Below are 25,878 nucleotides of genomic sequence, written 5' to 3'. Positions count from 1 at the left end.
TAATTCAGAAAGCATAAAAGCCTGTAAACTATCATTGCAGAAGATTCTACAGACTTTATGAAACCACAGAACTCAGTGTGTTGAGGACAATGTAAAAGCCACCTTACTAGTAGGCATGGAAGTTCTATGAAGAAATAGTTCTCAGCTGTGACTGTATGTTTATCAGAATCACCTGTGATGCTTTCCAAGCATAAAAGCATCTGGGGTCCAGCCGAAGTCTAATTAGTCCATATCTGCAGGGTTGAGGCTTTGGCAACCGGGATTTTTAAAGTGACAGCTGATTCTGGATTGGTGACCAGGGTTAGGAATCACTGCTGAAGAGCTCTGAATTAAAAAGGCAGAAAAGGGAATTCCCTGGAGGTCCAGTGGTTACACTCTGCGCTTCCACTACAGGGGGCACGGGTTCGATCCCTGGTTGGGGAACTAAGATCCCACAAGCCTCATGGCATGGCCAAAAATAAATAAATAAAAAGGCAGGAAAAAACTTACAAAAGAGAAAAATAAATAAAAACAAAATAAAGTTGTTTGAAAAGACCAATAAACCTCTGGAAATACTAACCAGAAAGAAAAGAAGATACGTGTCACCCAGTATCAGTAATGAAAAGGGGGACATCACTAAGATCCTGGAGCCATTAAACACACACACACACACATACATACACACACACACACACACACACACACACGAGGCGTTATTATAAACTTTTTGCCAAGTAAATTTTAAATTTTAGACGAAATGGACATATTTCTCTTTTTTTTGGACAAATTTCTAATAATTTTCCAAAACTGACACAAGAGGTAACCAAAAAAAGTGTGAAAACCCTAAATGTATAAAAGAAGCTGAATCTATAATTAAAAGCATCTTTTCAAAACACACAAAAAACAACTCTGGGATCAGATGGCTTCAACAATGAATTCTGCCAGACATTAAGGAAGAAATAATCCTATCTTATACAAACTCTTTCAGAGCATAGAAAATGAGAGAACATCCCAACTCATGCAATAAGGCCAGAATAATCTACACCAAAGCTTTGATAAGAACATTACAAGAAAAGAAAATTAAAGGCCAATCTCTCTCATGAATATACATGCAAAAGTCCTAAATAGAATATGAAAAAATTCCATATGCATATAAAAAATATATCACGATCAAATTCAGTTTCTTCTGGCAACATGGTTGGTTTAAAATTAATAAATGTAATTCACACATGAACAGAGTAAAGGAAAAGATCCATGTAATCATTTCAATAGATAAAGAAAAAGCATTTGATAAATTTCAACACCCATTCATAATTTTAAAAAAACTCAAACTTGGAATAAAAGGAGTCTTTCTTTATCTAATAAATGGAATTTATAAAAAGCCTACAGTATGGTGAAATACTGAAAACTTTCCCCCTGATATGGGGGTGGGGATAATGACACCCACTATCACCACTTCTATTCAGCATTGCACCAGAGGTCCAAGTGTGACCAGGCAAGAAAAAGAAATGTTGTAAGGACTTGAAATAAAAGTCATCATTCACAGATAACATAGTGTATAGAGAAGATCTAAAAAAAAACTGATAAACTATTGGAATTAATAAGTAATTCTTACAGGCTTGATATAAAAACATCCATTTGTTTCTAGATGTCAGCAACAAACAATTAAAAAGGGAATTTTAAAAAATCACAGCATTTACAATAGGTTGAAAAACATCAAAGATCCAGAAATAAATCTTATGAAAGAGGTGGAAGACCTTTATACAGAAACTGAGGAAAACCTAAATAAAAATTATATACAATGTTCATAGATCAGATGATAATTCTCTTCAAATTATCTATAGTCACTATAAACCACATCAAAATCCCTGGAGATTTGTGTATGCATGTGTGAAATTGACAAACTGATTCTAAAGTTTATATGGAAATATAAAAAAATCAAGAATAGCCAAGATGATATTGAAGATGTCCAGAACTGGACAATTTATTGTACCAGAAATCAAGACTTATAAAGCTACACTAATTAGGACAATGTGATATTGGTACAAGCAGACAAACAGGCCAATAGAACAGACAAAAGAGCCCAGAAGCAGAACCCTACATAGACACCTTATGACAAAGGCATAGCACTGGGAAACACAAAATGTTTTCAATAAATGGTGAGGGTCAGTCCACTAAATGTGAAGGGTAAAACAGTGAAACTTCTGGAAGATAACACAGAATATCTTTATGACCTTGGAAATAATTTCCTCAGTAGGGCACAGTAGCACTAACCATGAAGGAAAAGACTGATAAACTAGACAACCTTAACATTAAAAACTTGTTTTCACCCAAAGACATCAAATGAAAAGCCAGAGTGGGAGAAGATATAGGCAATGCATATAACCAAAAAAGTTTCCATAACTGGACTATATTTTCAAAAAACTCCTATAAATCACTAAGGAAAAGAAAAAAAAAAAGTGAGCAAAAGACTTAAATACGTATTTCAAAAAAAGAGAATAGCCAAAGGCCAATAAGTATATTAAGAGATGCTGGACATCCTTAGGACACAGATGTGGACAAAAGAATGTTGCCTGCCATCCCAGGAAAAAAACGAATGTTGCCCACCATCAAGCCATCAGCCACTGCAGCCAGCCCTGACGGTGCACCCTGAGGGCAATTCAGGACAGAGAAAAACAGGATACTGGCCCCAGATAGTTAAGATGCATATCTAAGGAATAATTTCAATGAGGCTCGCATCTTCTCATAGGTAGAAAAGCACTAAAATCATTAACTTGAAATGTCTGGTGTTTTTGTGATTATTAGTAGTCTTTTAATGTTCAACTACATGTTTTTCCCTCCCTTACCTCTTTGTAACAGTTCCTCAGAGTTATCTGAGAGGATGCCCCCAGGGCCACAGTCCTCAGTAAGGTCCCTAAATAAAACATAACTTGCAACTTGTAGGTGGTGCATTTTTCTTCAGCTGACACAGGGAAGTGCAAATCAAAATGAGATCATCACATGTCTACCAGAACGGCTATATTAAAAATACTGACCAAATCAAATCTTGACAAGGATATGGGGCAACCGGAACTCTTGTAAACTGCTGGTAGGAGTTTAAATCGGTATAACTGCTTTGGAAAACTGTTTGGTAGAACCTGACAAAGATACATCTACCTATTCCTATGACCCATATATTCTAATGATCCAGTAATTCCACTCAGAATTACATACCAACAGAAACGCACTCTTGGGTGCATCAAAAGACATGTACGTGAACGTTCCTTGTAGCATTATGGGTAGCAGCCAAAAACTGGAAACACTCAAATGACAATAGCATAATAAATTGTAAGATACATTCATTCAATGAAATATAATAAACCGAGCAAGGAAAATGAGTAAACTACGGCTGCAGTTAATTCTCCCTTCTACCCTATCCCTACTACATCCCAGCCCTTCATTCAATCCTTGCCTCTTCTTCATTCATTATTTAAATTGTTCTATGTATCCACTTCACACCTCTTTCTTGAAGTGGGTAGGGTAACAATGAGTTTATATGCTCCACAGTTCTTGAAAGAGCTAATTAACAAATCCAGATGGAAAAGGATTGCAATCCCAGTTAACCAGGGAAAGGCTAAACCCAGGCTCCAGGGAATTTATGCTGAGGTCAAGTACCCTGCCCAAACTCTTGAAATCATTTCTGGTGAAGGGTCACACTGGTTCTTTCTCCCACCCCACCCCCAACATCCCTTCCCCTCATCCTTCTTTTTCACAACCCTTTAAATAAGTAAAGCCATTCTTAGCTTGAGGCAGTTTGCTGACCCTGAAAGAAACTAAGCTGTACCTAAGGCAGCCCCAGTACCCGCCATGGTGGTCTGAGTGGATCCAACACTACAGATGTCCAGCTGTTCCTTTCTTCACCAACTGCAGATTCTCAAAAACTCATCAGGAAATAACTAATGTGGAAAGGTACAAAGCAAAAGATTTTACAAGACTTCCAAGGGCAGTCAAGCAGTTGTTAATAGCACAGGCTATGAAGTGAGACACACCAAGCGTTAGTGTCCTGGCTCCAGTACTTAGGACACCTATGACCTTGGGCAAACCACAGTCCCCATTTTCATCCCAGGGTTGTTATATAACTGTGCACAGTAATCAGTAATGACAGGTATTAAAAGCAGAAGGCAAATGGTGCTACTACCTAGAATTTTAAATAGTAAAAGGTAAATCAATGGGTAAGAAAATTGATCAATTTCCCATGAAACAGATCTTTGCAGTGAGCTTTAAAACACAAAAGCACCTCTGAATATCTGTAAAAGATGGCCTAACCATTAATTTAACCAAAATATAAGAATTGGTTTTCAAGAAAATAATTTTTTTGCCTTCTAAATCAGAAAAATTACAAAGTGGATACACTTACATGCAATGCAACTAGCAAATGAAATGAAAAGAGATTAGTCACCACTAGGTGCTGCTCAAGAAGTGACCACAAAAAGGTCATGAAGAACCTAGTGGCAAGACGGGAATAAAGACACAGACCTACTAAAGAATGGACTTGAGGATATGGGGAGGGGGAGGGGTGAGATGTGACAGGGTGAGAGAGTGGCATGGACATATATACACTACCAAACGTAAAACAGATAGCTAGTGGGAAGCAGCCGCATAGCACAGGGAGATCAGCTCGGTGCCACGTGACCAGCTAGAAGGGTGGGATAGGGAGGGTGGGAGGGAGGGAGATGCAAGAGGGAAGAGATATGGGAACATATGTATATGTATAACTGATTCACTTTGTTATAAAGCAGAAACTAACACACCATTGTAAAGCAATTATACTCCAATAAAGATGTTTAAAAAAAAAAAAAAAAAAAAGAAGTGACCACTGCCTTTCATCCCCATCAAGCTTCTCAACGCTCTTATCTGCCCTCTTCTTTTCAAGAAGAAAAACTGAAACATGAGAAATGCTTATTGAGTCCATCCATTTCCAAAATAGAAAATATATATTTAAATAAAGGCCATACTGCATACCAAAGGTAAAACAAATACTTTTATTGCACATTTATAAAATCTGCATTGTTGGAGTTAAGTGTTTTTCCCTCCCACGATTCCCTCATTAATCTTAAAATTTGGATACCCAATTTGGAGCCTTTTAAAAATGATCAACAGGGGATATTTCTCTCTCTACATATACATATATATATATAGATTTTTCTTTTCTTTTTACAAACCCACATCCCTTATTTTTTAAAAGCAAAAAAGGGGAGGGGCATCAAAATGTTCTTCTGGGCCAGCAGCAGCCTTAGACATGGGTTTTGACAATTTTCAGACACTAGAAAATTTTACCTAAATGGTTAACTATGAAAACGTGATCTTTAGTCAAGTTTCACAATGCTGTTACTCCGTCTGAAGTCCTTAATGCTTTCCTTTCTTTCACTCAGGGCTGAGTATGAGGTTTTCTGGTTTATTTAAAAATATAAAATAAAAGAGAGAGAAGAAAGAAAGGAGAGGCAGCTTTCTTTTGACTTTTGAACATCTTACTGCCACATGCATGACCTTATGTTCTACCCACGTGTGAAAGGGTAGTGGTTCATCAACAACCTATTTTGTCATCTCCTGTCAAGAGCCAGGCAAGGTGTATACTTCTCCTCTCTTGCAGTTAAGAATTTTTTAATGTCATCTGTATTTGATAAAATAACTAGTAGCTGTTCATATGGTTCAGGTTCTGATGAATCACCCTTCTACTCTGCTGTCAAAAATACTTAGGCCTGAAGGATAATTTTAAAAGTGTCAAGAGGCTTAGAAAAGCCCAAGCACGCTTGTAGGTACAAGAGGCATTTCAGGTCTTCTGCCATAAATCAATACCTTAATACACTGGTTCCTGCCTTTTTTAGTGAAATCGCTTTTATGATTCTGTACCTAAAAAGTGCAACTTTATTTTCAATCCTTCTTTACATACACAGCATGGTTGGGGTCTGGATCTGAATCTTACTTTTCCACCTAATCCCTTTCCCAAGGTAAACACTGTGACAACAGACTTCTGTGCAACAGACAGTCAATCAAAGACCAGGATGGGACTTGAACACGTGGGAGCTTATTTCACTGTCACAGTTGACACTCCTTGAATTGACTCCATGACAGCTGCAAACCTGCTACAAAGGTCATAGGGCGAATTGGGTCGAATAGTTGGAGGCTCCTTTAAGACAATGATTTCTGCAGAAGGATCTAGAAGTCTGGGTAGAAACTCCCCTAAGCACAGCTGCAGATTTTCTGTGGAGGAAAAATGGATGGTTACTATACAGCTAAATAAATCTCTGAGTAAAAACTAATAAGCCTGCAATGATAGGAGAAGGTCTTTCATATAGCCATCACCCACCCTGAAAGGTTAAAGCACTGTTCTGGCCAGCTAATGACAAATGATGATTCCTTCAGGTAGCAAAGACCCGTAGCAAAGACCTATTTGCCAAATATACCAAAGTTTTAGGTCACTGTTTTAAGCCATGTGACGTGTGGCAGAATAACACTATATATTCACTTCATTATGGACACGTCTTCCAATCAATCATCCTTTAAAATTTGAGAAAGTACCATAAATATAATGTACCATAAATATACTATCGCCATAAATATAATGCTGCTCTTTTCTTTCAAGTAATTAAAATATACCAGTGTGTACATGGCATTACGTAAAGCTATATATCACACATGGTCTAAATAAAAACTGAAGACATTAAAACAAAATTCATAGCTACTAATTATTATAGAATTTTTCAATAAATATTATAAACTTGAACATTTTAACAAGTCAGTAGAATATCTCTACATCAGTGAGAAACTAACAAAGAGGATTCGTATTAGGATACACAGCAACTTTCTAAATCTATCAAACTCACCTAAAAATACCTAGTTTTAGACTCCCTCTCCAAAATGCTTTTGGACATGCACAGACGTTCCATTTACTAATTTGTTAACCTTGAAGGCATCATAGTTAATAATATGTTTATGTCTTGCAACTTCAAGTCACAGGAAAATTTAATTACGGCACCAACAGGCAATCAAGCTGCATAAACAGATTTTTATTTTTAAACTATAAAATTAAAGTTCAGGTTTCGGCAGATGAAAAAGTAACAGCGGTCTGACATTCCTGGAGAGCAGTGATTTATTTCAAACAGAGCTGGCTGGCTGGCTGCAGAGGTGATTCAGCAGCCACAGAGGAGGTAAAGGGAGGCCAAGAAGGACAGGGGTTCAGGCTCCCACTCCTTGTTTCAACAGAGTAGGTGTACTTTTGACTCATTTACATTCAAGGGGATTCCAGTCCCTTAAAATGGTTTGACAACCGGTACTACAGACTGAGTCCACTGCAGTTTCTAGAATTCTCAAGGGCCTTAGAAATTACTGGAAGCGGCAACAACATCACACCTGCAATATCTTGCCCAAGGTAAGAGCACCAGTGGTTTCTCATGATCTCAATGGCATCCAAGTCATCCTTGGAGATGTCGTTATTAATGATAAGGTGAATGCAGGGAATGATCAACTCATTCATCACATTAATACCCTCTGTTACAGAGTGCTCATCATTTGTTTCAAACAGAGAAGCCGCTTTGGCATTCAGCTCCTACAGATAAAAAACAGAGTGGAAAAAAAAAAAAAAAGTCAGAAAGAGAAGATAAATATCTATTTTGGAAGAGCCTAAACAAGTACTTCCCAAACTTCACTGTACACTGGAATTGCCTGGGGATCTTTAAAAACTACTGATGCCCCAACCCAAGCAAGCTTACTGATTGGTATTTGGGTGACCTGGGCACTGGGAATTTTTTTTTTAATGCTCCCAAGGTGATCCGAATGCAGCAAAGTCTCTGACCCAGTGGCCTGAACTTACAAGTCAAGGTCATATTTAACACCCGCTTCTATCAAAAGGCCTATTCAATGGTTCTCAATCTTCACTGAACATCAAAATCACCTGCAGAAGGCAAGCTGGTGCCCAGGCCCCTCCCCAGGAGACTGGTTTAACTGGCTGGGGAGATGCCTGGGTCCCAACCATGTGAAAGCTCCTTAGGCGATTCTGACGCACACGGGGGGGGGGGGGGGGGGGGGGGGGAGTTGAGAGCCAGAGGTGGAAAGAATCTAAATCCCTAGTACTGTCTCCCTGTGGCAGCTGAGTGGGACATTCAAAATGTAATCTATATTTGGTGATTTAAAAAATAAAAGCATGTCTTTACTAAAATTTAGGTCCATCAAATCTACAAGGCCCTTTTTTCAGCTTCAAAGTACCCTGCCATACCTATAACTGATGCAGGAACCTAAGTCTAATCAGAAAATGAAGCTTCTGAGATAAATACATGTCATGACTTAACCTCCTCCACTTGGTATTAACAGAAGCAGTGGGAGAAATGCTGGCCTGACTCCTCCCATGAAGGGTGATCCTGCCGGGTGTCAGAGAGGCTAAAGGCAAGCACATGGGTCTGGGAAAGCCGCCTCTGTAGCTTCTGAAGGACAAGCACCTGCAGGAACCCCTGGGGAGGCAGAGGGGATATGGGTCTCCTTCCCACGTGGCAGCCAAATGCAAAACAGGTCAGGAGAGATCTCCAGTGGTGTATGACGAGGATATTAACAGAACGGCAGGACCAATCCTGATGGTTCATACCTTTTTTAAAAAAACTGGAATCTCTTTAGAGGTCACTAAAACTCTCATCTACTAGCTTAGCAGGGAACGCAGGAAAAACACACATTTCTTACATATTTACTCTGGGCCAGACACCGAGAAAACAGCTGAATAAGAAGAGGATCTGTGCTCAAGAACTCACAATCTAGCAGACAGGCCATGTGATAAAAGCTATAATGCAGTACATATAAAGGGCACCGAAATGGGGACAAGTGATTCTCACCTAACTTCTATCAGGGGTGGAAGAAGAATGACATTCACTGAAGTAACTTAATTTGTTTCAGTGTAAAACTACTCTTCAGAGTTTGGAAAAATCTAAAACCTGTTGGAGATATTTTAAAGTTGTATTTCTTCACGGCTTCAAGGAGCAGAGGTAAACACAATAAAATAGTAAAGAAGTCGTAAGGCTTTACAATCAGTACAAACCAGAAGGCATTTTCTTCGGTATAAGGCGATCACCGACTCTTTCACGCCCCGCCGGGGCCCCTTCATCAGCAGAGCGGCATTGCTCTGGTAGGCGTACACCAGGTAGGAAAGCGCCTCTTGGTACCTTAGAAAGTGGAAGATAAAAAACAGCTCAGTGCTCCTTCCCCAAATTCAGGGCTTAGTCCCCACCGTTCCCTAACACAAGAATGCAACTGGCTGAAATGACGGAAAAGTCTTAACGATGGAGGCAGCATGGAGCACCGGGAAAAGCCTGAGGGCCAAAGACCACAGCCAGTCTCAGCTCCTCTGCAAACTGGCCGAGAAACCCAAGGCAAATCATGGAACTTCCCCGGGCTTCTGTTTCTCCCAACTCTAAGACAAAGAAGTGGACGAGAGGCTCACTAAGGTCCACGCCAACTCTTAAAATTCACTTTCTGAGTTCATTTTCATTTATCACAAAGAAAACCTGGCCACTATATCTCTCAACTAAGAAATCTATCATTATGTAAAGGATGAAAAAACATGTGTGATGTTCAGAGCAAAAGTGAAGTGAAACACTGGAAAAAGGGAGAGGCACAGGGTGCATGTGAGAAGGGGGGTGAAGGGGCTGCGGTCTTCCGAATTCCTGGTAGGCATCAATAAATAAGTGTCCTGACCAGTAATCTCAGTGACATAAGAGGTCAACTTACTTTCCTTTCTGATAGAGCTCCAGGCCTGTCAGGAGATACACAGACACCTTTCGAAACAAACTGTAATCTTCATGCCACTTCTGAAAAGGAATGACAGCCATTCACGATTATGACCACCACTACTTCTACTCTTTCCACCACAGCAAACTTCAAACTCAGTACAAATACTCATTGAGCACATATGGCCAGGCACAAAAACAGGAGACACAAAAGCTTTCAGATAATAAAGTATTCGACATTTAGAATTAACGTCTACCGCTGACCTTAATTTTCCATGTCTTGTTCCTTCCACCAAGGAACAGAAATACTCATTTCATATGACCTTTAGAATTTAGGATCTTAATTTCCAACACCCACGTCAAAGTCATTCAGCTCTGGTCTAAATGAACGGCCTCCCAAGTTCCGACGAAACCATCCAGATGATGGAAGACGGAGGGACACGGCCATCCCAACCTCACAGAACAACACTAAGCTCAGTGGGGGTGGTGACATACCTTAGGTGGCACAGGACAGTGTCTTTCCTACAACACGATGCCTTTTTTGAAAATCTGTAGTCATGCATGCATTTTAATGTGTAAAAATCTAATTTCCGATATAGAAATGTTAGAGAACTAAATTATTTAAAGCAAACCAAAGCCATGAATTCAAGAATTTTATTGCCCAGAACAGAGCTAAAGTGGGTATTTAAGAGAAATGAAGTGCTGATTCAGGCTAACAGAACAATGGAATACAGAAACTGGCCATTCTAAGGGTAAGAAAAGATCATTCATTCATTCTCACCCAGCTTTTTTTGGGGGGTGGGCGGCGGGTGGTCAGTCTGTGATAATATAAAATTGTTGGTTTGGCCTTAATGTGTTTGCTTTGTAGATGTAAAGAGAAGATCTCACCTTGTACTCCTCCATATTCATGTCATCTGGACCAATCTCCTTCAATTTCGCTTGAGCCACCTTCATAATACTGATTGACCTGTGAACAAAGTTCAGAAAGCAATGAAAGCTCCCCCTTCAGAGGAGTTAGTCAAGCCAGACCCAGAAGGAAGGGTGGTTCACCGAAGTAGCCCCTCCTCACCTTTCGTCATAGCTAAGATTTTTGTCTGCAAATTGTTCCAGAAGGGTCCGCTCTACTACCCTTTTAGGCGCTTCATTCTGGAAGAAGTAGACAAGCACATGCTGAAGTCGAGGATCACTGTGAGAGGTGGGGGTCTCTTTGGCGAGCTGATAGAGCCTGGAGTACTCTTCATGGAATGCCTGTTGAAGACAGAACTGGTGGTTAGAAAAGTGCACACTGTGACCTTCTACACACAGAAACTGACGCCTAAGCGCTACAGAGGTTTTCATCAGTCTAAGAAGACTTCTGAGAAGTTCTTCTTACTGAGACATGACAGAGGCAACTATGGAATCTGAAAGTTTCTTTCATTTCATAAGGATAAAACTCCTCTGGCACCAAAGACATACTGTACTCACAAGAAACTCATCTTCCTCATCAAGTTCTCAGAAAAACAAATATTTAGTTTTAATTGTTTCAGGCATATCCTTGAGTACCAAGGACCTGAAATTTAGAAATCCACATGAATGCAATTTCTTCAAGTACCTTAAATTTTATTCAAGTACCTTAAAAAGCATGGCCTTCATTCTTATATTATGGCCCCCAAATTACAAAGGTAAGGTCCCATTCACAGCTTTATGAACAGACGGCTCCTAAGAACAACAACAAGCCCTCCAGGCCAGGTGTAACACAGAACACCAAAGCCGTGTCAGTGGCAAGAGAGGAGAAGCCATCAGTGCTGTGAGGTGGCTGGGTCATTAGTCGGGCAGGAAAGGAAGTTCTATGTTTTACTTCGATGAAAACCTTTTAATCCCATGTTTTAGCATCTAAGGAAATTACTGCCCCGTGTTATGATACCTGTGGTAAAAGGACGAGAATTCAAAAAACAGAGATACCTTAATAAGCCCCGCTTCAGACCCATCTCGGTCAAAGGCCTGACGGGCTTTAGCTATGGCCAGGATGACCCCTTGCATGGCAGGGCTCAGCATCACCTACCACAGGAGGGCACAAAGCAGAGAGAAAAAGGAGAGGAGAAAGGTTCAAAAGAAGACTGTATGAAAGAAAGGTGAACAGACGGCTGCAGGGAAGCATGGCAGCGTGCTCCGTGGCTGGAACCCACGGCGAGGCAAGGCTCACACACCGCGTCCTACACACATTCACAGCCCTGGCCCTCTGCACAATGTCAACACTTTGCCCAAGACAAGCTATTCCTACATATTCTCTCTGATTTAGCCAATGAATAAAGATGTATGTCTAAAAATACCTGCGATGTGGCACTGCTACAGAATCGAGTTAAATTACAACTCTCAGAGGGGAAGTGTCTGAGGCGAGAGTTCCAACTGAGTTCTATAATTTGGGTGTATATCCTAAATACACCAGTATTTTAGAATTTTACTAGGATGAAGAGCACATTTTAAACAGTCTGGAAACTAGGGGATACACAAATAACACTTTACAAAGTGAAACTCTTACAATGATTAAAAAAATACCCCACAGGAAAAAACAGAAACCTGAGGAGGCAGGATGCCTGACAGTTAGTGTGTGGTGACAACTGTACAGGCGGCAGACAATGAACAACCTGGGATTCTACAGCTTCTCCCTAAAGCTTCAGAATTAAAAACACCTTCAAGTCACATCTGTTTTTTTGCTCACTAGACAACTGAAAACTTTATATTTGGAGGAGACACAATGGACTAATATTACCAAAGAAAAAGACTCCTAAAGGCAATTTCTTTGCTCATAATACCAAACAAAAAAACTAAATTCTGCCTTTCTGAGCCATCTGGACTCTGCAGCGGCCCTCATAAGGACAGGTCTGGGTAGATATATACTGGCAGCAGTGTACAGTGGTAACTGAGATAGGCCCTCTTGCCCATTATTTGCGTCAATGAGAAAATAGTAACTATTGCCAAACACCTTACACAACTATATTCAGTCACGTGAGAAGGAAATACAAGACTGACAACAGACAGCTAAACCCTGACTCATCTCTGTACCTCCTCATCATATCCATCTGCATCAGATCTAACCAGAATCCTTCCCACACTGGGAATCTCGACTTCAGAGACCTCAGCATTAGGCTGGGCAGCAGACTCTGCGTCATGAGCCTGTGCGGGCTGCTCGGGCTGCTCTGCAAGGTCTGTTTCCGGGGACATGGGCTTCTGGGGTTCAGCTTCCTTAAGCTGTGGCAGCAGAATGGAGAGAAAGAGTAAGAAAAAAACAGAAGAAATAAAGAGGGATCGGTTAAATGCAGCAGGCACAGGGTAACAGAAATGCGAGAAACTGTGGCCGTTATTGCCAAGAGCCCACCCCTCTTGCACCTGGGCATCTAAGCCATTCTCACCTCACTCAACGCTGCTTCCACACCACTCTTCTCGTAGGCGCGTGCCGTGTTTGCAATAGCCTGGGCGGTCTGCTCCTTCACGATCACGGCATGCTCGGAGGACAGGCAGCGAGCCCCGTGGGAAGAGGCGACTGAAGACTCTGATAAAGAATCGCACAAAGGAATTAGCATCTAATGAGAAGTCACCTCTAGAACACTCTGTAAAAGGCAAGCAGGACTGATACAAAGTTTCATGTGCAAACCTTCTAACAAACCTTCTAACAAACCTTTTTAAAAAACCCATGCAAATTTCCCCTACAAACTAGTGACTAAAAGAAATGGCTACTTTAGCAAGAAGCCACTGATGACGCTATAAAGTTTAACGTGCTCCTGATGCTGTCATATTTCTTTATGCCAAGAAGCCTTCCTACAAACAACCATCTGTTAGGAAGATCACCTTCGGAGAATAGTTTTCATAAAATCTACCTATTCATCCTATGTAGTTTCTCCTGCAACCTGGGAAATAAGCAAAAAACTAAACAGAGTGAAAGTACAGGTAGCTAGTCTTTCTGCTCTTACTTCCGCTCAGCAGAAATGACAGTCTAGAGCCACAGGCTAGGCTGTCAGGTTGTGCAACACCAACTTTATCTGAACTCCAGTGTGCAGACCGTGGCACGGCTCACTCAGATCAAGTGCACGGGACTGGCTACTGGAGTGCAGCATGAATCCCACCAGATCACCGGCATAGACGCCCTTCTCAGGTACCTTGTGATGGAGAGAAATCCTGTGATGCTGAGCTGGTGGAAGACTCCATTTGAGGGATTTTGCAAGACTGCTCTTCTTCCCACTCCTCTACTTCCTGCTCAAACCTCCAGTTATCTTCCTGAATGTAATGCTTAAGTTCAACAGAGAGGGCTTCCACTTCTCCTGACATCTGATCTAATTCACTCGGGGCCGCCTCTGAGGAAGAACAAAGACAGAGTTTAAACGAAGTTCCACCAAGCAAAAGGTCTCAAGGAACCCAAAGGTCCTTTCTAGAAAGAAAGAAAATAAGACACTTTGTCTTTTTTTCTTACTCCTAATGAAAAATACATACACACGTACATAATCCATCTGAAGTACTGACAACATCAGGCCAACAGTCACAGCACCCCAGTAACAGTGCCTGGCATGTTAGTAGGTAGGCACATTGAATATTTGTTAAACGAATCAATTGACGATAATGACTAAGGATTTGGAGTAGAGGCCAATCAGTGACAAAGTAGCAAGAACAAACCAAACACTTCTTGGAAATTGAGAAAATCATTAGATCCAATGGATACTTCAAGGTAGACAGTTTTATCAGTGTAACCAATGCTCCTATTACTGATAAGAATATCCATCTCAAGACGGTTCGAGATGAATTCCAAGACATTTATACCCCCTTAAGTTTCACACAATCAAGTGCTATAAGAAAGCAAACTGATACAAAGGTTAGATGGTCAATAATACCTGGTTCATTAAAGGCTATGATGAAAAATGGCAAGGATATCAAGGACATATTAAATCTCATTTCTAACCCTGTGACCAAAACAAAACATAAAAACCTACAGCAGAATAGAACATCCACGTACCGGTTGCTATTAACTAGTCTTTTCACTAAGCAAATGACAGTTTCCACTTTTTGTCTGTTTCTGTAATATAAAAATGAGCCGTACGTGTAACAACAAGGCTCCTATATACCACCAACAGCCAGCACAATTATTTGTACAGTAACTCCCACAAGCAGCTGTTCCTGCTTTCACACTGCAAACATGCAATTATGAAGATCGGTTACCGTTAAGTGATCATTCTCTCCATCCCTTATCCCTCAAGCACACACTAACAAGTCAGAAAGATCATTTGCTGCCCGGACAAAATGCCTTATGTGTTTTCTTACTTATGCAACACAGTGAAGTTTGAATACTAAAAGAAGATGCCTTCCATGATCTCAGATGTGAAAGGAAGAAAGAAAGAGAGAGTAATATAAATGGAAAGCAGCACAGAACCTGGAATCAGAATATTTACTGGCTCTAAGACTCCAGACAAGTGCAGAACCTCAGCTGGAAAATGTGGGTGATAAGAATTCCTGCCCTGCCTACCTCCCTTATAGAGTTATAAGTTATTAGAGAAATAAAGTTTGAAAGCGTGCAGTAAGGAGTAAGGTACCAATATAAATGATAACTATGATTGCTCTTAGCAGTAGCAGTAGTATTATGAGAAGTATGAAATTGTTCAAGCAAATCCACTTGTAACATCTAGCTATTCTCCAAAGGGTGTAAAAATATGTGTGCAAGAATGTCCCTAAAAGAGAAAAAAAACTAGAGGCAACTTAAAAGTCTATCAATGGGAGGCTGGTTTAATAGATTATATACATATTCCATGCAATGGAATTATTATGCAGTTGTTAAAAAGAATAAGTTGGTTCTATTTATAAAAATATAGAGATCACTAAGAAAAACAATTAATGACAAAGAGGCAGAACAGAATGGAAAAATATCCCCTTTGGGGGGAAAAATGGGGTGTGGGAGAGATATTGATAAATAAAATCTAGCCTCTGCATAGAACATTTCTTGAAGACTACATAGGAAACCTAAGAATAGATACTCGTTGGGCTCAAGGACGGAAGTAGGAAAGCAAATCTATTTTTCCTTTTTAGTCTCCTTTATACTATTTGTATTTTTTAAATACATTATTACTTTATAATAAATCTGAGTTAAAATTTTTATTTTAAACTACAAGATTGTTCCCTTCCCTGAGCAGTACAGATTTCCCCCACCCCTGGCTTCTGTTAAGGTGTTTTTACCTGCACTGAAGTGGGGTAGCTTGTCGTTAATGTACATCAGGCAGTAAGCACTAACATTTCTCAGGCCCCCATAGGAATCTCTTTCAAGTTCTTCCCAGGAAGACTCGGTAACGGAGATGTCGTTGTACTTGAGCCAGACTTGTCGGGGCTGATTATAGATATAGGCCCAGTAGTGTCCTGCATTTGCTTGTCCTTCATGAACAAGAACCGCATGCAAACGATAAGGCACCTGCACATCACAAAGCAATTCCTGTATCAGGTTAAGCAAAATAATCGGACAAGACTTAGGTTACTACAATTCAAAAGTACACCCAACTATCAGACATCAGAAAACTGCCTGTTTATACATGTGTTTGATGTTAGGTTCACATCAAAACATCTTGTTGATTCAAGATGAACTAACAAAAACACAGCCTTGGAATCTCCTAATTATGTTTTGGTTCCTGAATCTTTAAAATCGGACAATTGAACTAGATGACCTCGTTGAGGCCTCTTTCAACTCTAAACTCCTATGGTTATAGATCTAAAACGAAAGATAACTGAGACCTATTTATCCCCCCAGTTCCAAACTCAGTTTATCTAAAAACAGAATCACCACGACTACTCATGTTGAGAAGATGTTTACCACACTTGGTACCTACAACAAGTTTAGCAGCTATCTTGTTCTATGCCTATTTTATTTGTTAACAAAATCTAAGTTAGCACATTTCATTATGAGTCAGTCTCATGGTCTCTATATTTCTTCTTGCAAGTAATCATCTACTTATCTGGGGGTGAAGACCCTTTTAACGACATACTTGTTTGTTTCAACATGTGAAAAGCCTTTTTTTCCCCCAATATGGGGAAAATAGAGCAATGCTTAAGTGTCAAGTAAGTACTGGTGAAAGAAAGGAAAGTCAGCCATCGAATCAAAGTAAACTTACATTTAATCAGTACCTTGACATGTTTTTACTGGTGGTGAAATTTTTTAAATAACAGAAAAGAGAAAATGGGGAACAGCCAAGATTTACATGATGCATTCCTGCCGTGCAACACAACTGTGCCTCCATGCGACGCTAGAAACAGAGCTCTCCTCCCGCGGCCTATCGTTCACACAGAAGCCAGTGGAGGGCAGGCCCCTAACTGGAGACTCTTTCCCCTCTATGCCCAGAATGTTACTCTAAACAAAAACATATGTAGAAACTAAAATTTCTGCCCTGCCTACCTCCCTTTTGGAATTACTAGAGATATAAAGCTTGAAAGCACGCTGCTAAACAAAGGATCACGAAGGATCATGGAACTTTGGGAAGGATGGGGAACCAGTCCCTGGTCAGGTTCCCCCCACTGCACTACTTAAATGACCATTTTATGAGAAATTTTTATTAATATTTAACGACGAACCTTTCAAATACATGAAAAAAATACCACGTGGCAGAATCAAAACAAATAAATTTTAGGTTCTGTTGGTGACAGAAGATACATTGCTTTTTTTTAGCCTAAAATATAGAATAATAGCTATTTCTTTCCTAAAGTTATTTTTATATCTCAGGGAAGTTTCCATTCAGTTTCAAAGAAAACCATCAACTTTTTTTTTTGTATCTACCATTAGCACCATTAGAACATGCCTTGACTACCTTCCCATCAATTTTCATTCTACCTGACGGAGGAGAGGATCACAGTACATCTGCTCAATAGTCTGGGTAGTGCTTGCAATACAGTTCTTTAAATCTGTTAAAAAAAAGAATACTTAGTTAAAATGATTTCATTACACGTCACCCAGGCAGCTTTAGCTCTGCAAAGAGTACTGCTTCTCCGTACCTGGGGTTCTGACCAGTTCAACTTCACTCTATGAACCACGAAGAAGGACGTAGTTTTAAAGTAGGTGGAGCTTTAGGTTACAAAGGCTTTTAGTTTAATATAACTACATTAAGATTTTTTTAAAAATCACCTCTTATAATTCACACCAGAATTCCTTAGAGAGAAAACAGTTTCTAGAAAAAGACCTTAATGGGGCACTTGGGTGTAAAATATATGTCCCAGAGACAGGACCTGAAAGGAGAAGGCAGAACAAAAGGCAGGGCCAGATTTCTATGAATAAGAACCTGGGAGGAATCTAGGTTTGTATTATTTCTTTATTTACTGCTCCCTAGATAAAAGGAGAAAGAAGGGGAGGAGGGAAAGTCTGAGCAACAAGACAACGAGGCCAAAGGATTTTCGGAACAGAATGCTGAATAATACGATTTTACATTGCGTGCATTACTCAAATATTCTTTGCTTCATTACCCTTCAATAAAGCATACTTCATGTAGAAAAGACTTTAAAAGTGGTAATTCAGGAAAACAAAATTCTAAGTTTGGGTCAACTGAAGCCAGAGTTCAGATAAACTACGGGAAAAGAAAATCAGCAGATGCAGAAAATTCTCAGCCAAAGGTAAGTGTCATGAGTGTCCAAGCTACCCAGGATTTCCCAGAAATTTTGAGGAGGGAATCCAGGGGGGATCTTTTCATGGTTGTAAAACAGAAGTGTGTGACCCAATCTCGCAGGGAACAAAAAGCACCAAAGAGGTCACAATCCCCAAAACTCAACAGTATACATGGCAATGGCAGGACATATACCCAAGGTAGCTAACTTCCACATATTCAAACAAACAGAAAAGGCAAAGAGTAACTGGGAAGTATTGAAAGAGCCAACCTTGTATATCTTGTTCAATCTCGCTCCTCCACCTCTGAAGGCAGGTCTTAACAAAGTTTATCTCCTCATCTGTGACCGTTCGAGGTGCTGGGTGTGAGGGCATTTCCATGGAAGATCGGGAAGGTTTAAGTGGCTGATTCGCCATCTTAGACTTGTGTAGAGAATCTTCAGAAGAAAAGGTACTTTCAGCATCTTGAGACGTGCTCTCTTTACTTGTACTGAAGGAAGATAAAAAACATGCTCAGATGATGATTTCCAAAATATGCCTTGGCCTAAATTAATGTGCTTTCTAAAGCAAGCTGCTACGTGGAGAAGTACAGCTATAACTTAGCGAGTGTTTACTCTGCAGAGTTACTGAGCCAAACCTTTCCTTTACACGCATCATCTCATTTAACACAACTTGCTCATGAGGCAGGTACTATGACCATCCTTATTTTACCAACTACAAACCTAAGATTTAGAGAAATAAAGCAACTCATCCAAGTTCACCCAGCTAGTAAATGACAGAGAGGGATTTACACCCAGATCCGCCTGGGTTTAAGAGTCTATATGCCTCCTGCTCTCTAACCACTTGCCTTTTCATGAAGAAAGGATGAGAAGGAACATGGAAAAGAGAAGATTGGGACTGGAATAATCAAGGAATCAACTATAGTGTTTCCAAGATGCAACTGACTAAAGTGAGATGGATAGACAGATCCAGGAACAAAACACACAGAAGAAAAATAGTATCAGCTCAACATCCAACTCACAGAAACACAAATAGGTGGCCCCCTGGGAGAGTACAGGGTGCAGGACTTAAAGGCAGACAATCTCAGCTCTACCACGCCTTAGCCAAATACCCAAGGAAAAGTTAGTAGCCTCAGGCAAGTAATCTAATACCTCAGCTATAAAATGTGGGATGTTAACTTCTTTACATCTTGTTGTAAACCAAGAATAAAGTATGTAAAGTAAATGTTAATTTATCTACTAATTAACTAATGCCAAACAAACTGCACATAGACAAACCAGCAGGAATATAAACTAATCCTGTAACTGTACTTAGGTTTCTGTTTCACACCAAAACTGAAGAATATAAACTTCCTACCTCTGACTTAAAAGAAACCCTCTCTCCCTTTCCCACCTGCCTTTCTCCCATACACAGAGTAATGGAGAAAACCTCTTTTCCCGAAGGACCCATACATATGGAAAAATAAGCCCAATATAAGCAAAAGAGCAGACATCTCAATCTCAGAAAAGATTACACACACACACAGAGCACTTTAAAATCTAATATAGGCAGTACTATTTTATGTTATTAAACAGATTAAACCACTTTTAAAAAATTAAAACCATTTATATTTTACAAAGGACATAAAAACATTCTACAAAAATCCAAAGAAATACTCATAGGTAGAGTATAAAAGTAAAAGAACCCCCCCACCCGTTGCCTCATGGCATCCCCTAGAGATAATCACTCCTACCATTTTGTATGTTCTATCCAGATATGCACTTCTGCACACACATGAATGAATGAATATTAATACGTGTGTGTGCAGCGGGGGGAGCTGGAAGGATGATTGTTTTGTTTTGTTTTTTTAACATCAGAGTCTAACCTTTTCTATAGGTTCTAGTGTTTTTGTTAGCCAGGACACACACATCAAATTTGATCCGCGCTGGCCCCAGTGGCTCCTCCAGGCCACAGAGGGTGCTGTACACGGCTGAGCTGCAAGAGAATCAAGGGCTCATGTGACGTGGCCTCCCTGTCTCTTTACTGCATAAACCCCTCTAGGCTGTCCTCTTCAATTTCTAGCCAGTTCTTTTCCATATCTTAATTTTCTATTTGTGAGTAAGTTTCCCTTCCCTTGATGTTTACTTAGTCATGCACACTTCTTCAGCAAACGAGAAAATGAGATGTTTTAAAAGATCAGGGGGCTGAGGTTTCCTCTGAGGAAGGCCTTTTGTGGCACCTAGCTTATAGCAAGCTCAAAGCAAGGTGGGCCTGCTGGAGAATGAACACTATTCCAAACAGTTCAACACACCTCTGAAATAATCCCAACTATCCTGTGGGCAAGACGAAGGCACCGGTGGGAATTATGAAAAATTCACCCAAGTGACAGTTGGCGAAATCCTTCCCTTTAAGACAAAGAGCTCATGGCCTTTGAGCTCTTACGGGGTGAGTGTTAATCAGGTGGAAAGATGGTGCACAGTTCAAATTAAACCAATAAACCCATTAGATACTATTTTTAAAACTCGTTTGCATTACCTTTCCTTGGATATCAGGTCAGAAGCCGGGCAGTGCGCAGAGGAAAGTGGTAACGTCATGCGTGCATCACTTTGAGATGCAGAGTTTTCTGAGGCAGGCTTTGTACTAGCAAACTCAATAACATATTTCAACATGTCCGGGAGCGGGAACCGAGCTGGGCCCGAGCCGTACTTCACATACCTAGGAGGCAGAGACAATGGTACTCTACTGAAAAGGCTGCCTTGTATTTTCAGGCTCGCTGACAAAAGATCTGTTATTTTCTGAAGAGTCAACGGAAAGGTTTATTCCTAAATGCCATACAATATTTAATACGTTAATCTATAGAGCAAAAAGTTCTCTAACTACAAAAGTGAAAACTGACAATAACCTAAATTTTTACACCTGGCAAAAAGCATTTAAAATGGGCTCCTAGTCAAAGTCACGCCAGTGATGCTTCCTCTTGATTCATATCACATTTAGGCTCTTGTCATAAAAGTAAATTCTGTTTCTTAAAGCAAAAGAGATATATTATCATTACTCAAATCTGAAAATAATGCTGGTGAACTAGTACCCAAGGGTTTCTTCTCTGCTGCCCTTTAGATCAAGTGCTCTGCAATTAGGAAAAATGAGAGAGAAATCTGGAAATGGGAAGCAGGTATTGACAAAGGTCAGAGATAAGAAAACGCAAATCTTTCTTCTGTCGAGTCCTACGTACCCTATTATTCACATACTCATTCAACAGCACAGGCCAGGAATAAATTATTGAAGATTTCTTTGGGATTAGTAAATAATAAATGTCTTCAATATATAACCAAAACAACTAATTAATTATTTTAATAATACCCAATGTTCTGCCATTAGTAGCACATGCTACACTCAGTAAAGAGATTTACTTCAGTGAATTCTACAGTTCACTGCAGAAGACAGTCTAAATGGTACATAATTAACCTGACTCATTGGTACAGGTAAACTATAATCCTGGGATTCCATTTATAAAAGGATAGAGTCATTTCACATTTCTCTTCTCTAAAGAAAGTGAAAAAAGAAACAGGCATAAAACTAGGAAGAAGGAAAATTGTCTGTTTCTATATCAAAAAGGACATTATGAAACAAAAAAAATATAATGCGACCCAAATTCAACGTTAGAGGGTATGCAGCAAAGACACTTCAGATACTCTAATTGAAAGGAGAAATAGAATGATTTCTCCTGTGGATCTGCCTGCCACAGAGAGTTACAGCTTTCACTGAAAAGGATATTAAATATGTAAAACTAGAAGAACTTTGAAGAACTGTTCTATTCCTTACATCTATTTCCTTGGCTTAATTTCAGCTATCAGCTTACCTAAACTCAACTGGTCTTTCAAGATCTACTTTCTCCGTGAAGTCTCCCCTCCATATGCCGTGCCCCCAAATGCCAAAGGAACATCTTCCCTCTCTGAACTCCTACAGTACATGAACTAAACCTCTTGTCTATCCCATAGACATGGTTAACATGTCTTCTTAAGCTTTCAGTGTTTGTTGAAAGAAGTTATTAATACAGCACTGGCTTGGACCAAAGGAAACATCTTCTTACTGGCACTGCAGCATTGATAATCTGTCATAAGATTTTAAGTCATTCTTTTACATCTGTAACTCTTCTCAGGTTTGCTGTATTTTAACGTGATACTTATACAAAATTTCAGGAAAAAATTTTCTCTAAGAAACTTATCTTCAATTTTATGACAATCATTTTTCTGTTCTTCTATTGAATTCCTTTAGACCAACTACTTCATACAATGCAGCACTTGTATTAATTTAGTAGAATCAGAGCAAAAGTAGTTTCAAAAAAGATGTCTACACTGTACACAAGAAATCTTATTTTTAATATTAGAGTACCTTATAGAAGAAATGGTGAACATTTTTATTTTTTTAAATAATAAAAGTAATGCATGCACCTGGTAAGAAAACAAATACAAAAAAGTGTAAAACAAACCACAAAAGCCATCCATCCCCATCTCACTTCTACCACCTAATGGTATCCACTAACAGTGTCTTGTATAGATTCCCAGGATTATGTCACACACAGACAAGCAATTTTTTAAAAAATTACCCAAGTAAAATTATCTGAAATTTTAGAAGTCACTTTATTTTAAAAAGAAAGTAGTATCATACTATAGAAAATGCTCCTGTACACTATTTTAAAATCTAAATAAGCCAGAATGCCTTGCTGGTTACTGGCAAATTGAGTATTTTTGAGCTATAATGCATCACGTATATCTGGTTGTATAAAAACAGAACTTTCCAATCGTACAAAGTATCACTAAAACCTTAAAAGTAAAATATTGCCACAGGTATAAAGTCCCATAAGTCACTTCCAGGAGTATGTGAGGAATCAATCCCCAGCTTAAGTCTATATTTAGATAACTAGGTGATGGATCATAATACCTCTTGGATAAGTTCTTCCTAAGTGAGAGAGACGGAGCTGGGGAGGGGCACCTATAGGTACAGGGTCTTTCTTGGGCTGGTATGGAAGGTTCTGCCCGTCAGGGAAATTACTGAGCTAGCAATGAAGTGGGTAGAGGTGGGGTGGTAGCAGCAAAAATGCTAAGTAGATAAAGGGAGAAAAGCCACTGACAGTGTACTTATGATTTCCTTCCTGCACATTAGATCAATGGGCTCTCTTCTACTAGAGAGAAATGACACTGACTCCTCCTTAGGAAGTCACGTGGTGATTCCACAGAAACAGTCCTTGCAGAACAGATGAACAAAAAGGGAAAGATCCCTCCACAGGAGAAAGGACTTGGTATGTGTCACAAATACAAGCCTTCAGTTAGAGTCAGCACCACTCTAGAGAGAACACCATTGTTTTACCTTCCCCAGGCACCTCAAAACTGCTTTCCCAAGACAAAGGGATTAGAGTTTGTGGCAGTTACCTCTCCTGTGTTTGTGAAAAAGATGGCAAGGAGAGCAGAAAAAGTAAAGAGCTGTGAAATCCGAACTTGGGTGCTCTTCAGTACACTGCCAATTGTGTGACTTGGGTCACTAAGGTTCCCTGGGACTACTATTGCACACCTTAAAGACAGTTTCACACTTAGAAACACATTTTTCTTATCTATTTTATAAAATAACACTAGTTAATACTTAAACTCTGACTTTTTAGATAAAAGCAAATTATCCGTTTTTAATATCCTACTCTATCTTTCACATTTCTAAGTACAAAGGTGCCTATGACTTACCTTTCCAGTTTTTGCTGCAGAACTTTTATTTCCTCTTTCAACTTTCGAATACACTCTCTTTTACTTCGAACAAGCTCTTTGCTCCTGTACATGTACCTAAGCAAATAATAATCCCACAAACACAATTTAAAAACATTAATGACACAAAGTTTCAGCAAACTTGGGATACACGGAAACTGCCTTAATCAGACAAAGGATATCTATGAAAACACAGAGCTAACATCACATTTAATGGTGAAAGACTGAAAGCTTTCCCCTAGTATCAGGAACAATCCAAGAATGCCCACTCTTGCCTCTTCTATTCAATGTTTTACTGGAGGCATAGCCAGTGCAGTAAGGTAAAAAAAAAGAAGTAAAAGTCATACAGATAGAAAAGGAAGAAGTAAAGCTGCCTTTAGCTGCAGATAACATGATTATCTACATAGGAAATCTCAAGGAATCTACAAAAATGCATCAGAACTAATAAGTGAATTTATTAGTAAGGTCAAAAGATGCAAAGTCAATTTAAAAAGAAAGAGGAAAAAAATCTACTGCATTTCTGTATACTTGTTAAGAACAAACGAAAAGTAAAGTTTTTAAAAAAGGCTTATAATAACATCAAAAGCAATAATTATTTAGGGATAAACAATCAGATATGTTCAAGAACTGTACACAAAAAATTATAAATCACTGTTCAGAGAAATTAGCAAAGACTCAAGTAAATGGAGCTATACCATATTCATAGATTGAAGGACTAAAAATTGTTAAGATGTCAATTTCCCCAAGTTGATCTACAGGTTCAACACAGTCCCAATCAAAATCCTAATAGCTATTAGGGGTTTTGACAAGCTGCTTCTAATATTTAGATAGAAATGGATCAGAATAGCCCAAACAATTTTTTAAAAAGAATAGCAAAGTGGGAGGTTTACACTATCTGATGTCAAGATTTACAATAAAATCACAGTAGTCAAGACAATGCAGCAGTGGCATAAGATTATACAATAGACAGAATAAAACCTCCAGAAAAAGGCCCACAAATATAAGTTCAACTAATTTTTGAAAAAAGTACCAAGGTAATTCAATGGGGGAAAAGAGAGTCTTTTCAGCAAATGATGCTGGAATAATTGGACATCCGCATGCCGCCTCACCCACCCTGCAAAAAAAATCCCCTTACCTCATACCATATATGAAAATAAACTCTAAATGGGTCATAGACATAAATATGAGTTAAAATTACAAAATTTCTAGAAAAATATCGAAGAAAACCTTTGTGACCTTGGGTTGGCAGATTTCTTAATTAGAACACAAAAAACACAAACTATAAAAGGGCACTTGATACATTAGACTTCATCAAAACCAAAAACCCCTACGCTTCTAAAAACACCAGTAAAGAAATGGAAGTGACAAGTAGAGTTAGAAAATATTTGGATTTGTATCTAAAATATATAAAGAACCCTTACAACTCAGTATGAACACAACCAACCAAATTAAAAAGTGGACAAAAGATATGAACAGACACTTCACCTAAGAAAATATACAAATGACCATTAATTAAGCACATGAAAATATGGTCAACATTGTTAGGTATCAGGGAACTATAAATCGAAAGAAAAATAAAATACTCCTACAAACCCAAGAGAATGGCTAAAATTTAAAAGACCGATAATTCCAAGTATTGGTGAGGATTTGGAGCAAATGTAGCTCTCATACACTGCTGACAGGAACGCAAAACTGTATAGCCACTTTAGAAAACAGTTTTGAAATTTCTTATAAAGTTAAAAATATACTTTTCATACAACAGCAATCTCACTCCCAGGTATTTTACCCAGAAACACTAAAAACCACACCAAGACTTTTATGTGAAAGTTCACAGCAG

General features: G+C 39.2%; 1 protein-coding gene across 7 annotated transcripts in view; it reads right to left on the bottom strand.

Annotated features, from left to right (window-relative positions):
• Nucleotides 1–5,025: 5,025 nt before the first annotated feature.
• Nucleotides 5,026–25,878, bottom strand: part of USP28 (ubiquitin specific peptidase 28) — a 56,782-nt gene continuing 35,929 nt past the window's right edge. For 4 of the 7 annotated variants that reach the window (XM_068554607.1, XM_068554608.1, XM_068554612.1 and 1 more), the window contains 13 exons: nt 24,024–24,119; nt 20,830–21,009; nt 18,588–18,805; nt 17,554–17,624; nt 15,918–16,167; nt 13,859–14,053; nt 13,115–13,254; nt 10,795–10,973; nt 10,614–10,692; nt 9,727–9,806; nt 9,038–9,161; nt 7,369–7,564; nt 5,026–6,219 (listed from right to left, as the gene is read on the bottom strand). In XM_068554607.1, the coding sequence (XP_068410708.1) occupies nt 6,044–6,219; nt 7,369–7,564; nt 9,038–9,161; nt 9,727–9,806; nt 10,614–10,692; nt 10,795–10,973; nt 13,115–13,254; nt 13,859–14,053; nt 15,918–16,167; nt 17,554–17,624; nt 18,588–18,805; nt 20,830–21,009; nt 24,024–24,119 (1,984 nt within the window). In that variant the 3' untranslated portion in view covers nt 5,026–6,043. Of the gene's footprint in view, nt 6,220–7,368; nt 7,565–9,037; nt 9,162–9,726; nt 9,807–10,613; nt 10,693–10,794; nt 10,974–11,666; nt 11,763–12,767; nt 12,954–13,114; nt 13,255–13,858; nt 14,054–15,917; nt 16,168–17,553; nt 17,625–18,587; nt 18,806–20,829; nt 21,010–24,023; nt 24,120–25,878 lie in introns of all 7 variants that reach the window. The other 3 variants (XM_068554609.1, XM_068554610.1, XM_068554614.1) reach the window with 2 other exon arrangements.

Source organism: Eschrichtius robustus, chromosome 11, assembly GCF_028021215.1.
Source record: "Eschrichtius robustus isolate mEscRob2 chromosome 11, mEscRob2.pri, whole genome shotgun sequence".
NCBI classification, from domain to species: Eukaryota; Metazoa; Chordata; class Mammalia; order Artiodactyla; family Eschrichtiidae; genus Eschrichtius; species Eschrichtius robustus.
Note: the sequence above shows the minus strand (reverse complement) of the source record. Positions and strands in the feature narration are given on the sequence as shown.